The 18107-nt window shown below is 42.1% G+C and overlaps 1 protein-coding gene across 1 annotated transcript in view; it reads right to left on the bottom strand.

Annotated features, from left to right (window-relative positions):
* KLHL14 (kelch like family member 14) overlaps positions 1-18107 on the bottom strand; it is a 63541-nt gene that overhangs the window by 15033 nt on the left and 30401 nt on the right. Inside the window, exon 4 of the mRNA XM_074820125.1 lies at positions 1709-1798. Coding sequence (XP_074676226.1) covers positions 1709-1798 — 90 coding nt within the window. The remainder of the gene's footprint in view (positions 1-1708; positions 1799-18107) is intronic.

Below are 18107 nucleotides of genomic sequence, written 5' to 3'. Positions count from 1 at the left end.
CTCAAGGATAATTGTTTCCACTGGAAAAACACATTCTCATTCAAATTGAAAGTCCTGTAATGCTCTGGCAAGACAGTTTCAGCTAGGCCCATCTTAAGCCCAATCTGTGCTATGAGTATAGCAGACAATGGCCGTTACATAAATTCAAGTGGGTACGGGTGGGCAGTTCCCACATAGCTGCACATTTAGAGCAAATCAGTTCCAAGAAAGAACTAGTCAAAGCACAGCACAGGATGTAGTTTATGATTTCAGGTCTACTTTTTGTGACAAGTCAGATCCACTTCTCTAGGGGTAAATTTGTAAAGAGATCAGTTTCAGCAATGCTCCTACCTCCTTTATTCTTATATTCTCTATACAGAAATCACAGCACTGGTATTCACAGAACGAGGAAGCTGTTAGATGTCTTCAACACCATCTTCAGCTCAGGAGTTGATCTAGGTGACCTTAGACCTAAGTTACTATCCATCTCACGACAGTTGTGCTTGACTCCCACCTCAGATACAGGGTATATACCCCTTCTAACATCTCTCCATCACCTTTCAACTCAGTTTTCACATCTTTAAATTGTGGGTAATTATACATCTTTTCTTTTATCCTTCATGTGACATGGCCATTTAATTACAAACTGTCTGGAACAAGGTCTGCCTCTTATTATCCATATGCCTACTACCAAGCACAACAGGGGCCCTCAGTTGTTGGACGTGGCTGATGGTCCTAATAATAATTGTCATTAATGATACTATGCTATCTCCTATTTAATATAAAGGAGATTCAACAACAGAACTAAAGCGCTCTTCTCCTAAGACATTTAGTGGTATTTTTAACTACACCGGAAATATACTTACAGGGTGGACTAGATTGTTTGTCTCAGGTTTTAGGAAGTGAACAGATGTAACAATTTTCTATAATTTGGTTTAGTGCAGATGCTGAAATGGGGCATTCACAATAAAATATATGCAGTATATGTAATTTCAGCTGGATCCTCTGGTGTTTTAAAGTAAAAATGTGTACCTGCAAGCTGTTTTATGGTTTCTCAGTCATAATTATCTCTGTTACACAGACTGCTACAACTACAACTCTTTCTTCGTGTGCAAGCTTTTTAACAATGTCTTGACAATTTTGTGAATTTTGCAAGGCATGGTATTCTCCTTTTGCTTTGCTCAGAAGCCTGTTAAATTGTTTAATTTCTCTTTGCGGTAAATTTATGAAGTAATCAAATCAAAGAAGGTAGCAGCAGATAATCTATATGAGAAGCTCTTGCACAAGACTAAAAAAAGGACCAGTTTAAGAATCTCAGAGTCTAGATAATTAACACATTAACAACTTTAGCTGCGAGTATCTTGTTTGACAATAGAAAAGAAGCATTCATCTACTGCAATTGCATTATTATATTATGACTGGAAGGAGACTGGAAATGAAGGTTAAAATTCTTAACAGCTGCTGCCTGGTGCATGCACTTGAAAGAGTCTGTTCTGCTGCCTGTGGCATTTCTCAAGGGATGTGGGAGCTGATGAATGACAGAGATGCTAATGCTAAAGTATGAGATATTTATTACATCAATATCTAAAAGTAGCCTTTACTAGGTTCAACAATTAGGCTGAGGGTCCTCAGAATCCCTTGCTAATGACTACATCAGCTGACCTGACAGATAGACAGACAGACACAGGAAGGCAGATGCTGCCTGTGCCTTTTAATATTCTATACATACCATTAGGGTTCCATTGGTCTTCTCCTCCCAGCACAAACAAGAAGTTTTCCACTTCCACGACACAGTGATGGGCACTGTTATATGGCATAACTGCAAGTAAAGCAAGAATTCTTTGTCAGCTCAGGATACTGATTCCATCAAATATTTCCAAAGGTACAAAATACAACACTGAGATTATATCTGTATGAAGTAATAAAGGAATACATCACCCCAAGCATGTATGTCCACTGACTTAGCAGCAGATTAAGCCACTTATTAGTAACTGTATGCTATTCAAGCTTGCAAATAATTGAGAAAAAAAAGCTGGAATTCTGGTCTCTCAGCACTCCCCCACCTGCCCAAGTGCCATATATGCTGCTCTAAAAACAACTTGTAAAAAGGGGGGAAGTTGCCTGATATTTCCTTGAAAACAAGCAGATGCTAGGAATCCTTGTATGCTAGGAAACATTAAAAAAACCTCAGCCCAGCTTTGTTCTGCTGGTAATGTTTCCACAAGAAGAGTCAGTGTGTTCAGTAGCTTTCTATTACACAGCAATGAACAAGCTGCATTTCCATACAGTTTTAAGTTTTTAAATTAAGGTCCTGCTGATTTAATGCCTTTTCCAAATGTATACGCTTAATTTCCTGTACAATGTCATTAGCAGCACAATCACACATTTTCCATTCATCTAATCAGGAAGCCCTTTGTTAACAAAGATCAAAACTGTGGCATTAGGTTGGCAATATCCCTTTTTTTTGGAGGTGTCGTGATTACTATGGACCAACCACAGTCACAAGAATCTTTTTTAAAATTTACATTTTCCACTGCAAAGTCTAAGACACAAAAATAAGAACTTATAATATGCACATATTATTGATGTGTGCCATACAGCACTATTGTGATATTATATGGTAAATGTAAACTTACACAGCATTAGTTATCATACCACATAGAGTAGTTTTGGCCCAGTGACACCAGTAGGAAAAATGATGTCCTTGTTCAGCTCATCATATGGGCACCTTAAATCTAGGTGAGGACAAATGGGGAGGTGATGTGCATGTACAGGCAGGGAACTTATTGCTTGACACGGATCAACAGAGCACTTAGGAAACCAGTGCAGTGGGAAATCAATATGACTCAGGGCCAGCTCTTACTTTGTGCTCTTTTGCCAATGCCAAAAAAAAAAAAAGAGGCAGCTTATCTCACACTTGGATTATTTTGGGTGATATATCTCTCATTTCATCTGTTTTATTATCTTTTATTTTTCTCAGAATGCAGTTGTGCAGTATAGCATATGCAAATAATAATAATAAGAAATACGCACAGCTTTGTTATTTAGGACACATTTTCTTAAAGATCAAGTGGGCTCATTTAAGCTTCTTACTGAAGTTTTTGCCAAGGCAATGATGAATAAGTAAGGTATGTTTTTAGTTTCTAGTAAAGGTCGAATATCATTTTCATAGTCTGTGCTCTTACAAGTCATATAAGTGAAGCAGTTCTTAAATTGGGCAGCCAGGTACAGTGAAAGTTCATTAATTAAGGTTATTTGTTACTAGTATGCTTTATATAACTGGGAAGTAATCCTATACTAGGCACTGCATAAGATTTTATACTACCTAGAAATTCCTACAGTGGGATGAAAGAATGAAAAAGATTTTTGTTATCTCCTTAGCTCTCATATCATATTTATCTCACTCTTTAATCTCAGACATTTTCCTATTTTAAAATCTTCTTTCTCAAAACCCCAGCATTTTCCTTGATTTTGTGGATGCTTGTACTACATAATGAATTTGGGTCTCCCACAGGAAATTTGCCGTCTTCTTTAGATGCTTTTAGGGATCCCTCCTCTCAAGAAGACACTCCCCAGGATGAGTCTGCAGGGGCTTCAATTCTTACCTAATCCAATGCTCTATTACGGTTTCCAATTAGGGCCAAGCCAGTGGTTGTAACCCTCAACCAGGCTCTTGCGTTGGTCATCTAGAGAGATCTAGCATTTATCAAAAGAACTGTCTGCAGGCAGCACACATGCACATTTTTCACATGTTGTTTTCATTTTTGCAAACACTTCTGTTTATTTATCCTCCATATTGACACAAACAGGGCCAGTAGAGGAAGAAATTATATTTTAAGCTTTTCTGCTGTTCCCATGCATATAAACTATGCAATAAGACTCCCACACTTATGATGATAATTAAACCTTGAAAACTAAGGGCTTAATCCTGGCTCCTACTTAACTTGATGGCAACATTCCCACTGATACGGGATTGGGCCCAAATGACCCAAACTACCATCCGTAACTCACGAGAAAGCTAAAGGGAAGCTTGCCTTAGAAAGAAGGGTAGTATTTGGGCTTCAGAAGGAAAGGTGACTACAATACAACACTGCAGACCTTTACTATGACCTTTGTTTGTCACAGAGCTTTGGGGAGAACTCTGTTCTTGGTCTCACGAATCTGTCCATGGGGCTGGAGGGGTCTGAACAAAACAGGGAGGATGGAACAACACTGTGGACATCTAAGAGGGAGGGAGTTTTAGCACTGAAATTGTGAAATTGCCAACATCGCAGTCTTTCTCCCTGACCATTTTCAGGGTCCCTCAGAATCATGAGTTATACACAGAAATCAAACCTATGGGAATGAATATTTTTTTTTTTTTTTTTACCACAATAAAATGCTCCTTGAAAGCACCAGAAAACTTGTGCTGTAAACCATAATTCCTTATGAGGACACAACCATATAGGACCTAACTTTTCATAGATACAGTCAAAATTAGATGGCAATGAGCATGCTAAATTCAGCCTCTAGTAGGAACAATCTTCTCAAACTCACTGGGCTTGCCAGGGTGTAACAAGAAGAATTTGGCCCATCACACAGTCTGGCCAGGCTGCTGCTTTCATTAATTTTATATGAGCCTTTGTCTGCTGTTTTGCTTTAATAATGTGAAAATCCCATCTTCTCATTTTTCGATTTCAACTCAGTGGAACACCTGCCTGCCCCACAAAAAGGGTATTTGAAGAGAAGTTTGTATGCCACGCTCAAACACAGCCCGGTGTGAGTTTTTAGCGTGTCAGTCAGTGAGTTAGAGGGAAAGGGTAAGGAGAAGCTAATCAGGATGAAATGAGATTAAAGGCTGTCTAATTTTACAGCAACTGTGATCCATCAGCCACTGTGAAAGTGACAGTGGAAATGAATGATGGAGACAGACAGGTGGGGCTGTACATTTCACTGATTTATCCTCAAATGCACTGGGCCTTATTTTATTGAGTGAACATGACCGCATTTATCATGACTGTCATCTAAACCCACTTCCCTCCATTTAAAAAGGTCACTTTACTAGGAGGGAGTAGGATAGAGGCACTTTCAAAACAGATTTAAAATTTAATAACACATGTTTATAAAACCCTGTGCAAGAATTCTCAACTTTATTAAAGACCGATTTAAAAGGAAGGAGAAAAAACTATTAAAAAGAGGAGAAGATGAAAAAATGCCATGGTCATCTGAGAAACATGTTTAGCTACCAAGGCGATAGGTGCCAGAGAATTATGTGAGATGGACAGATAATAACAGATTAGTCGGAGCAGGCAGAATCCACCTCTTCGAAGCCCGTGCCCCTCACATATACTTCCCAAAGCTTGGAAACTTGTGCTTTCCTGGAACAAGAGCACAAACGAGTCCAAGCAGCCGTACAGAAGACAACACCCCTACCAGCCCCCTTCCCATGCAATTTATGTATGATTGGTAAGGTGGGAGGCAATTTCTCAGGCACATATATGTAACATGCAGAGCTTTCTAGGTGATTTTTCACCCAAACCAAATGTGTGATTTATACTTGAGAATGATCTGGAAGGCAGTGGAGTCCAAGACTGCAGTGGTGTTTGCTAAGAAATACTTCACAGACATCAGTGTCATTGTGCAGGAGGTGACACTCATGGACATTCTCTGGACACAGACCCAGGTGGAAGACACAGCAGCACTCTGCACATAAAGATAGCTGTCCCAGGCAAAAACTCCTCACATATGCCAAACTTCAGTTAATGAAAGGCACCAGATAATGTTCTGCGACCTACTTTCAGAAACAGAGTCTACAGCTTATAACTGAACATTCATGAAACCACACACTCTCAACCATAATGCCTATGAGGTCAGTCGGGTGCAATGATGCTCCAAAAGTACCTCCAATTTTTGTATGGGGGGTGACAGTGATGAACCTCACTCACCTAACAAACAATAATGTGTGCTGTTCATCTTACCCAGTTTTACTTAGCTTCTGCCAACAATTGCACATTTAGGAAACAGCATCTGGTTGTTCTCCATACATTAATCAAAGGGTCATCAGTTCCTCCTTCTCTTTATACCATCCCCTGTCTATCATCACTTCAACACTAACTAGCAGGGAAGAAAGGAGAACAGAAATGGCATTTCTCAAGAGAAGGGATGACCTCTGGTCCCAGGAGATCTGAAAACTGTGATAGAGCCCATAGGCATTCCCCTGCTCTGCTAAAAACTCCTTTCAGAAACTGCACTTGATTCTTCCACTCAAAGTTTAAGGAAAAAAAAAAAAAATCCATAGATTTTTTCACTGCCCTGAACCGTTCAGCTGCTTGGGATACAGGAGGTACCATGAAGAAAGCCAAGAAATCTCTTCCTCAGCTACTGCACAGCTTGAGCATAGCCCCTTCAAGACTCAGTACACACCAAGAAGTCATGCTTATCATCTCTAATGACCTGTGCAGATGACACAAGAGAAGACTGTTTCCAGAACCAGGATGTCATTACCAGAGGACATATGGAGTCAATAATGACCTCCCACAATATTAAATAGCCTAACCTGTTAGCTACATAATATTCAAGTACTGCTACTTGAAAACTGGTTATTTCCATGGCTCTCCAGAGGACAGAGTAACCTGAAAAGATGTCTCTTTCCAGTACAGAAGGCACCTACAAACTCACTTTAGGGGCTGTGATTTGCTTACAGCAGAGACACAATATTAATTTCATTCCCAACCCTTTCCGCAAAATGCTGGCCAGACCACAACTGGTCCAATTATTTCTTGAGAACAGAATATCAGATACTGTTCACCTTTCTTGGGTTCATACATCATTTGCAGGAAGACTATGCATTTATTACTGAATGTTACTTGTTATTTCTCACCAAGGAGGTTATATAAATAAACGCTAGGATTCCTCTGTGAATTGTTCACTTCAATTGTTTGCTATTTAATAACTGTGGGGAAAAACTGACCACAATAAGTATGAAATTCTAGCCTCGGTGAACATGGTGGGAGTTTTGCCATTGACTTTAAAGGCATCAGGTTTTCAACCACTGGTATTTTCTGCTCAAAATATAATGAAACAAAGTTAAAAGAGGAGAATAATCAACAGAAGATGTAAAGTATCTCTGTTAACATTCCTATGGCCAAACTGCACCCTGACACCTCAAATTCAAGCAAATACATGTGAAGTAATTTTTCTAGTAACACACCAATGCTAATCATGAGTCTGAGCTCAACCCAGTGGGGGAAGCCTGGGACAATTCAACAGCAGTCACCATAAGCAGAAAATCCTCAGATGAAGCACTGTGCCTCAAAGTCACCTTTGAGAACAAATAGCGGGTATAGCTCTGGTCCAGCTGCACCGCAGAGAAGTCCATCAGCTCATCTTGAAACTTCACAGCCTCTTCATCTCTGTGCCAGTTTTGTGGCAACTCTGTTCAAGCCATCACAGGTAGGATGGGCACAGGGCAGCTGAGCTCATCTAGGACACAGCCCCTACTTCAACTGAGGCTGCAAGTAAGCAAAGGCAAAATGCCCCAAACCTACCCTCAATTCAATCCAAGCAGAATAAAGTCCTTGGAATCATTCGCAACATAGTGAATGGTATTTCATATAATTATTTCACATTAATTATTTCACATTATGAAGATATTTCTTATTAATGAAAATATCAATTTTTTCATTCAAATGTCAGGAATTACTCTTTTGATACATTCTCTGGAATAACATCAGCCAGGCTTTTTCAGAGGGGTTCTCAGTTTAATTGTTTTAATGGGCTAAATTTTTCATATGTAAACATCTAAAATAAGACACTTAAATTCATGCTGACGCACCAGATCAGGCAAACATAACATCAGAAATAGCTGCCATGCTCAGCTCCCCCCCTTAAATAAATTGTTTTGAAGTTATTTGGATGCAAGTTCTGAGTACAGACCTGTCTGCTTCCATGGGTGAAATTCACCCCATGGCAGGCTGTTCTATTGGGTTTTCAGCAACACATACATTTGGCTGTTTGCAAGAACAAATTTTACTCACATATATTTTCAAAACTGCAAGCACCCACTTGGATTTCATTTGAATAATAAAATAAAGCTGCCTATTTGGATCAACAGTGTCTGAATAAAGTAGGAAAATACTGCATTCCCACCTTAAAAACTGATGTTCCTGTACCAAAATCCTGACACAATACTTCCCGTGCAGTGTATAGCAAACCTATGCACACTCTGCTGTGTCCCCCTGCCGCCTTCCCCATGGAAATGCCGCCGTGCTGCTGAACTGCCGATACAGCTTCTGAGAAGCACGTGTCAGTGAATACACCAAATGTCTTGGCATGATGCGGAGCAGGGGGATGTAATGCACAGTCCTGTGGGAAGGTTCAAAGCGACAATTCCACTTGTTATCCCCTACTTACTCACCAACCTGCTGAAGGCTGCCCCCAGCCACCCAGATGCCCCACCAATTCCCACAGATTGTTTATCAGGAGACACTTGTTGTCCACCACCGTGAGTTATGCAATGTTACCTCAGTGATGGTTGCTTCCCAGTAGAATATGCTGTGTACCTACTCAGGCCTGGATTTATGGTCTCTATAGTAGAGCCCAACATATATTACTGAGGAATGACATCTCACATTGTAACAGTCTCATGATGAAACATTCGTGTGTGACATTTTGCACAACAAAATCTCCTCATTGAAGAAATAGTCCCTGATGGGAGAAAACCACAGCAGAGTTGCCAGAAAGCTCCAGAAATAAATACTGTTTTGTCCCACTAGAGGCTTTCAGATCCTCCAAGATGTCAGCTCAAGGACGTGCATTCCCTTTTCTAATGGTGCCACTGGACGGAAGACCCCGACCAGGCGTGGTGCCCAACTGCTTCTGACCAGTTGCATCCATTTGTGGCTCAATTTCTACCTGACCTTGAGGTTCACACATTGTCCTGATCTCCTGTGAAGGTAACCTTTCAAGCCCAGGACAATCACAACCACTCCTTGCGTTTTTCTGGCTGGATTCTGGTGTGCTGCTCAGGGACCCATGTCTTTAGAAGAATTCATCACATGCAGCAAGATCTTACTTGGCCCCCACAGCCCCAAAAGTTGAATCTTTCACTGTTTTATCTCTCAGTCTCAGTACTCCCTATCCTGCTCTCCACTCTTGACTAATGTTATTTTAGAGCAACCAAAAGCTTTTTTCTTCCTACTAAGTCTTGAAGTCATTCCAGAAGAAGAAGAAAAATACGATTTTCCATTTGGAAAACTCTAAATGGAGGAGGGATGTGCCCATACTTCACCACATTAAACCAGCGGTTTCAATACACTTAAGTTCACTCATAATAGATAAATTGAAACCTTCACTGCTATGGATTTTTTGACTTTTCCTTTTAAATACTTCAGTATTCGCAAACAAAAGGCTTTGTTTACAAGACAGTCCAGCACATACCTGAAGCATTAGACATAAAACAGAAGAGGGTGAAAGAATCTGTCCAGTGCATACCACCAGGAGAAAAGCTTAAAAAATTATTTCTTTCCCAGAAGACATATACCTTGTATGCATATCTGAAAAAAATTCTGAAACCCCAACATGCCTAACTTCCAGCATGCCCAAGTACAGCATGCAGAAGCAGGAATATCCATGTAGTATTACGTTAATCTACCTAGGCTGCCTAAAGAAAGCTCAGAAGTCCCTGCCAGGGTCCCCAAGAAGGCTCTGACTTAATCTTTAATGGACCGGCCACTCAGACAACATACTGTCAGGGTGCTGGGGGCACCAACAGGACCCAGTGGCCCTGACCAGCCTGGGGTCTCCTCCAACACCACTTGCGCATGGGCCTAGGCACTCAGACCTGGCCCGGATGGACCCCAGGTAGGTACACTATAGTGCATCTCCAGTCCTGTCTTTGGGTTTGTCTCCTGAATGGACTTTGGACCCATGTTGAGGCCTGTTCTCATGGAGCCACCAGCCCCACCATGCCCTGACACATACCCATAGGCTGTCTGAGCAAGTACTGAAGCCCAGACTTTACCCCCACTCTGCACATCCCTACCAGCACCCTGAGAAAAAAGGCATTTGGGGATGCCCCAACAGCTTAACGTTCTTATCACCACCAAAATGGTCATTCCAAGTACCAGGAAACAAGTGTCTTATGTATTATTTAGTGAATATCAATACAACGCAAAAAGCGTTGACACTTCTTCCATGATGGACAGAATTAAACATAATTTATAATATTCTCTTTGCTCGGGAAGGACAATAAAAGCCCACTCTAAAATGTACTAACCACTAGGCAAACAAATACAGCAGGAAACACAGGAATCAATCTACATAAATTAGGTAAAACAAAAGACTGGTTTCTCCAAGAGAAACCAGGCAGAAATGTTGCTCTCCTAGACCTCTCCCCAGAGATGGGCTCCCAGGGAAGGGAAATGGCAGACCCACAGACAATTTTCAAATTTAGGGAAGGAAATTTCACCTGGGCAGCAAAACCACATACTTATGTAAAATTGGCACAGATCACTTACTTTGTATATCTATACACAGAAGGTGAAATGAGAATGTACATCTGAAAAAAAATCCATTAATAAACTTGGACTAAATTTATGTGAATTTTCTTCTGCTTTCTATAATAACAGTACTGTTTAATATTTGCAGAAAAACTGCTATGAAGACTGTGTTGTGATGCCTAATCATAATGATCAGAAAAATTCACTCCGTATAAGCGCTTATACCAGAAATTTTGTTCTGTCTACTCAAAAACTTTCTGTGGATTTAGCAAGCATCCCATCAGGAAGTAGAAGCAAAACCACGTTTCTCAAAGCTGAATACCGAGCTGAGTATCATAGCACAAGCAGCTGCTATTTAAATCAAGCGGTGTCAAAAATTCATGGGCTGAACGATGTTCACAAAGAATTGCAAATAATTCACAAATCACACACTAGTGCATGGACATGGACTGCTGACAAACAGGATGAAAAGGTCAGGTTAATTTAAATCAGTGACCATGCTGGGACTGCAGGATTCGACATGTACAGTAGAGTAAATGAAAGCTGTCATCAATCTCAAATACTTAAAATATACATAACTAAATATCCTCAACTGGCCTGCATTTTGTGTTGAAGAAGTTGATTTTGCAAACAGTATTGTTCATTAAAGTATCATTTTCAGTTAGTCAGATGAATGGAAGAGAGAACTGAGACATAGTCTGCATGAACAAAACTGGGCCTCGCTGTGCTAGTAACCGTGGCTTGGACCAGGTTCTGGATAGAGGCTGAATTCAAGAAGGGAATGAAACTGAAATGAAAAGACAGGGATGGGTCAGGTCAGGGTGGACGTGGCAGAAAGGACCAGGACTGGAGGAAGAGATGGCAAAATCTGCAAACACAGCAGCACATACTGATCCAGAGCCCCAAGTCCTGCACTCTTCACACGCCTCTGTTGTCAGCACATCTGGGTGGAAACCTGCGCAATTCACACCCCCTAGTTCCCAGGATGCATATCCTCCACTGTCACCAGCAACCGCCTGAATTCATAAAGCAGAGATGTGTACAGCAGATCTACAAAGCCAGCCTACATGATGCACTGTTTCTCAACATACCCTGGAAAGGCAGTTTCACCTCAAAGTCTATGAAAATGCTGAGGAGATGTGGGGCATTCAGAAGTTATGGACTGCCATTATGAGGAGGCTGCAGTGCACGTCTCCTCTGGCACCTCTGTTTATTTATGCTGGTATGGTCCTTAAACAGCTGACCGTGATACTTCCCAACTGCTCATCTTGCTGAAGGTTCAGTCCATGAACACCAGAGACCTGCAGAAGCTGCCATTGCAAGACACACTTCTGCCCTTTCTTGTCCCAGGTCCCATCACTCCATGTGATGGCTGATGCATGTATGCAGTCAAGCAAAAAACAAGCAAGAAACTACACTTTTTTTTAAGGTGCATTGAATTTACCCCAGATCTGTTCCCCATTAAGCTTCCCTGCTTGGCCTCACAAATTGGAATGAGCAGGAGAGCGAGGCCATGAGAAGAAGGGAAGGACTGATGTATCAGCAGCAGTGCCAGCTTGCATCAGCTTATCATGGTTGTGAAACTACAACCTCAGTACACAGTACCAAACCATTTAAATGGGTCTAACTCAGCGTTGCTCTGGCCCTGTCCCTCTCACAGCCCAGGCAACCTAGGTCCCTATTCGTGCCAGCACATTCTCTCCTCGGCACCCCTCAGTGAGCCATTTCAAAGCAATAATCTGGTGGAAAAATAACCCAGAAAACAAGAGGCCTGAGCTGAAATGGGGCTTACCCAGGAGTCAATTGAGTTCCAGCGCTGACATGAAGGAGGAGACAAGACCATGGGATGGGGTTTGAATGGAAAGGATCTTGAAACAACAACAGCTTCACCTACCATATGGCCACAGCCTCCATGGAGGGGATGAAGCCACCCTATGAATGAAGCATGTAACAGTGAACAAGACACCTGAGCGCAAGATGTTGCTTCACTTATGGAAGGTGTGTAGGCAGATGCTGGGAGCTGCAGGAGCAGATGGAATTTCTCACACTTAAGGCACCTGTGCCCTGACCTGGAGGCTGGGATTCTGTCCCTGCCTTTGCTGCACGATTTTACTGTGGTGCTAGACAAGTGCCTTAAGCTAATTTTTTTCACAGCTACCTGTGTCCCCTCTTCTGAGAACACTAATTATGTGAGCTTCATTTTCAGAGAGCCTGATCTGATCCCTGTGTCTGATATGCAGGAGCGCTCTGTGCTCACTGCTGTAACTTAAGCAGGTGGGAGAGGCAGTCTGGAAAGCATGGCCTGAGGGGTCTTGAAATGGGCACCCCAAAATGAAGGATACCTTTGACTTTAACCTCATTGCACCTCTGTTCCTCATCTGCAGAATGGGAACAATGACAGACCATGCTCCTCATAAAGAGGATGGTGCAAAAATACCACAGCGAATGCCAATGAAGCAGTTGGCCCCTGTTGTTGTGAAGTCTGTGAAGAAAACCTTGTGAAAAAATTCTGTCTTCAGAAGAAGATTTCAGTAGCGTGTGACAGACAGGATCTACTTGCTGAACAACAGAGAAGAAATACCGTGAGCAGAAATTCAGCACGGCCCCTCCTGTGCACTGACATGTGACAAAGAATAGTGTGTGATATCGTTAGAGATTGTATCTTAATGCTTATGCAAACAGAGGCCGAATTAAGGTTGCAGAAGCAGCTTAATTCTCACATTTCCTAACTCCGGAGGGCTTGGTATTGCCGTCTGTCTAACGCTCTTTTCAAGCTTGGTGCAAGTCCCTTGTGTGTGATCCACCCCAGGTATGCCAGACAGCTAACGCCTTCCTTAGCCTGCAGCTGCTTCAGCATCTCTGAATCACCCACGTAGGTGCTCTGGAGTCCGAAGTCTACCGAGCCCATGGCAGGACTTGGAGGAGCCCTCCTCCTCCTCCTCCTCCTGCTGCTGCCGCATTTCCTTCTCCCTGGCAGTTTGAGGCAAAGCCACTAGATGGGGTGCGGTGTGCTCGGCTCCCCCCTCCCTCGGCAGAGGCATTTCAATCATCTTTTGGCTTCAGGTTTTGCAGCCAACCAAAAAACAAAGAGGTGAAACGCAGCACAAAAAAAGACATAGCCAGCTTCCTCCCAAGCAGTTAACTTCTGCTTGTTCCTCGTGTTCGGCGTGAAAGGGAAGAAATCAAACGGAGTACGCAAACACCAGCGAACGCTCGGCGCATCAATCCTGGTGGATGCGGAGCCCCCCCCCGCTCCCACTGCCTGCAATGGGCACGGCGGGTGCTCAGGCTTTGGCACAGTTATCAGTCATACCTGCTTTGCCTCGTCTTGTCTCAGCTCCCCGAACCCAGACTGCACGAGGATCAGTCAGCGATTTCTCTGGCAGTCCACACACATCTGCTTTTCTACTCCACGCGCCAGTCCCAGTGAAATATAGCAGGCACAGTTCCCTTCCCCACCAATACGCCGCCAAATCTCTCTCCCTCTCTCTAATAATGATCTGGAAGCTGGGTAAAACAACATGCTTGCTTTTGACAAAGAGCGTGCTCCCTCATTACAGGGGTAAGGAAGGGGAAAGAAGACATGAGGAAACCATGATGCAAAAAAATGACCTACAGAATTAAAGGAAAAAAAAAAGAATCCTTTCTAAAATAGTCACTCCTTTCCACTGGAAACACAGTGCTTTACTCAAGGTTAATCCCAAACTGAACTGCATGAAAGGTGGCCAGATTACAGCTTTCTTCTTACCTCCCTAAAGAACAATTTTTTTGGGAAGGCATGCAGAAGTTGAAATGTGCCTGTTCCATCGGGAATGTGGGAAGCGACTGGTATTTACCTGCATATGCACTGCTGCTGAATTATATGTTCTCTCACTCTTTCCCAACTGCTTACAAGAACTGTCCCTCTCAAGGCATCATCCATTTCATAACACTACTTATTATTAAACCTGTATATAAAATACAGCCGAGCACTCCTTCCCAACATCCAGCTCCTTCCAGCCTCCTACAAAAGCACAGATGTCCTGGATCCCCTATACAGCACCTTCTCATGACCTAGCCCGGCCCTGCAAGCTCCTGCAGACTCCTCTTCTTCTTCATGGCCAAGAGAAGGAGAGCAAAAAGCCAGGATTATTTTGAGGTCAGTCTTTTATTTTTCCTTCCTGGTGTGGGTAGAGAAAGTCCTCCCACTCTGCAGAGGAAGACTACCTGAGGGCAGCTGCTGGGGATGCTCCTAACACAGGGCAGCAGTACTGACAGGAGTAAGCACACCCTCAGTTCTCCTCTTTATCCCAGCAATGGGATAACTTGCATTTTGCAGCCTGTCACAGCCAGCGCTGCACAGGTTTATATCCCTGCTAGTGTCTCAAAAGTCATCTTGAAAGAGCCACATACAGGGGTACACCCAAGTGGCAATGCAGCACTTGATCAAGCAGGATTACATCTCATCTGTGAACCGGGAGATGAGCACAGGTAGACAGACTTGTTCTGCCCATCAGTATGTCCTGTCACATATCCTGCAGGTGGAAACTCAACTCAACCTTCATTCACGATGAATTTGGATTTTCACAAAGAGAAACATGAAAAAACTGTGGCAGAAAAAGAAACACAAAGGAAATGAAATTTAGAAGTGCACTTGAATTCTTTTTTTTAATTCACTGCAAAAACATTGACAAAATGCAGTGTGCATCATTACCAGACATTAATACAGACTGATCCTGTCTGAACAGTTTGCAGTCTTCCTATAAATTAATAAAGACAGAATATAATCCCAAATGCAGTGCATTTGATCATATATATTTATATGGACACTGCTGATCCACATCTGGCTAAAATAAATGTGTTTTTACACCAATTAGGTTACCACTTGATACAGTTTTGATTCATACGAACAGATGATCAACGCAAATCACTTTGTTTAGCACTGTGCTTGTGAAAGTCACCACTTACCAGCTGGGCTGCAGTAATTGCTTCTAGTCTCTTACAATTAGAAAAAGCCACTAGTTTAAATTACCTTAAAGCACTGATTACATTGTTTAAAAGAGCACATTTTACCTTGCACTTGTAACCACCTAGGAACCTGAGCACTAGCAGGCATTGTGACTCCAAGGTAGTGGGTGCTACCTTGGAGAAAAGTAGATGAGCTGGATCTCTTGCTATCCTTTGACCATAACAAAATTTCAAAAGATTTAGACTCAAAAAACTTCCACAGGTGACAAACAACAATAGCAACTAACTGCAAAATGAGCTGGTGAAATCAGCCTACTCCTTATGCCAGTGTACCCTATTTACACAGTACAAACCCACTGAAATCTTGCACTGTCTATACATAATCCAAGAAGCAGTGCGGTGTTTTTATTAGAGAAATACCTTTGTTAAAATTCTGTAGAGTACTTAAAGACAAACTTTAGACATTGAGTCTGCAAAGACAGCTCCATGTAATCAGCTGTATGCAGGCTTTCAAATGATAAGTCCTCTGACTTACTTTGTTTTCTGACATAAAAAAGTACTTTTTGGTGTTCTGCAGTATGTAGAACTTCTGAGAGATTATAAAAACCTGTTTGGGACGCTTGCTGAGATCCGTGTCACTGGAGGTTCACAAATATATTCATTCCTATTGCAGTACCAGGGTGCATAAACATAGTTTTGATAAACATAAATACTAAGCATTTTTGCAAAAATCTTGTCTTCAAATCACATTACAAATCTTGTGGGCTTAGTTATTTGCTCCCTACTCTATAGTACAAGTGCTGATAACCCAAAACATTTTCAAAAATTACAATCTAGTACACTAAATCCAAGACACTACATACGCTTGATGCCCCTTCAATTTACTTTCTTCAATTTACTTTCAATTTACTTTTAATTTTCAACCATAAGATCAAAACCTCCCATTTAAAAAATAATCAGTTGAATCACAAAGCTTTGTCTTAATATACTAAATGTGCAACATCAGAGATAAAATTGTTGGCAACACTGCTAATGTAACTCTGCAGCAACTTCCCTGAAGTAATCAGAATTAGGTACTCAGGCTTTATTTAGACACATGACAGAGGGCAGTATTGTTGTCGCGCTCTAAGGGGACAGCCCCAGGATAGAACTGTGAGTACCGAAATTGTTACAGTATGGTATAGCGATACCTGAACTAACTTCATGCTACTGACTTAGCCCCAACTGGTGTACTCTCAGGTTCTCTTTTTGTTTTGAAGGTCCCAGTTGTTCCGGGGCCAGAGCTCAGCAGGTGCTGTATCTACTGGTGGCAGGAAACAAGACATTAAAAAGGCATATAGAAATGATCAGCAAATGGGTAAATCAAATACTTCTTTTCAGATTTTTAGTATCTGTCTGTAGGTTGCTCCAGTGGACAACTGCAAATCATTTTTAAGTAGAACGGACATTAAATTTGTAGTAGATTTCATCCATAGATTTTATGGAATGGTATGAATTTGGTCCACATAGTTCACTTTTATTACCTCTAACAGCTCAGACTCTTCTTTGCTTGTGGTTTTTTCCCATGACACTTGCATGACATGTTTGTACCAGCCTCTGGAGCCCATCCAGGACAAATTCCTGCTGTGGACCCAGTGGGCAGCCCTCCTTGTCCAGCTATGCAATCACCAGCAAACCCAACCAACCAAAACCTGCCACTCCTTCACTCTGCCTGCACCCTCCATGGGGTTCCTCACACCCAGAATTGTTAGTCTCCCAGTACTTTGGTGCTACCTCTACAGCCTTGCTTCTGTGAAGACAAAGAGGCTTTCCGTCCCCGGCTCTTCACCCGCGGGCAGCTCCAGCACCCCTCTGCTATGTAACCCTGCAGCACTGCACAAAGCCTCTGAGCGTCAGGGGAAACACGGAGCTCTCAAGAACACTTTTTGCATACTGCAAAAAGGTAATTAGTGACTTCAGAAGCAGAGGCAAATAACTGTGGTATCGTATGGTTAAATTGCTAGCCTTAGAAAATTTATTTTTTTGTGAAAATCAATAGAAGGTGATAGATCAATAGAAGTTTTCTGTATAAAATAATTTTCTCCTGAAACAGCGAGTTTATCATTACTCAAACAAATTTTTCTATTATTTAAAGATGTATTTTCATTCCTGTTGAACACTACTGTTTTGTGCCATGTAAAGCCAGAGGACTTTTCTCTAAAGAATCAGTTATTTTCTCTGAGGACAATGAATTATTTTCCAATATTGGAAGTTTCAAAGGAAAGCCCTCAAGTGACTGCAACTGCTTCAGGTGGCTACCAGCACTGCTTTACCTGGGGGGAAACCCCTTTCCACAGCATCTCTGGGAGGAGGCCAGGCTGTTAAAATCAAGCAGCTGGAATGAGGCCAAATCATGGCTTCATGAAAAGAGGTGCTATGTCAAGGCTTTATTGCTGTTGTAAATCTTTGCAGTTAAGAAAAATCAAACTTCTGAGTGCTGAAATGATCATTTCTTGGAGCTGCACTGGAGACAGCCTGAGAGCTGACAGGAGGACAGTGGCTCAAACCTTGCTGGGTGAAATGTGCCCCAGTGCAGAAAGCCCCTGAAACACCCTCCATGTTAAGACTTAAGTTGGAGGCTTGAGCTCTGCATAAGCCTTTACATGGGACACCTCTGCCCTGGATGCATCTTTCTTTCCTGGAGCTGAAGTTAATGGGAGCCAG

The sequence above is a fragment of the Strix aluco genome, chromosome 1 (assembly GCF_031877795.1).
Source record: "Strix aluco isolate bStrAlu1 chromosome 1, bStrAlu1.hap1, whole genome shotgun sequence".
Lineage (NCBI taxonomy): Eukaryota > Metazoa > Chordata > Aves > Strigiformes > Strigidae > Strix > Strix aluco.
The sequence above is the reverse complement of the archived record's forward strand: the minus strand, read 5'-3'. Positions and strand labels throughout refer to the sequence as shown.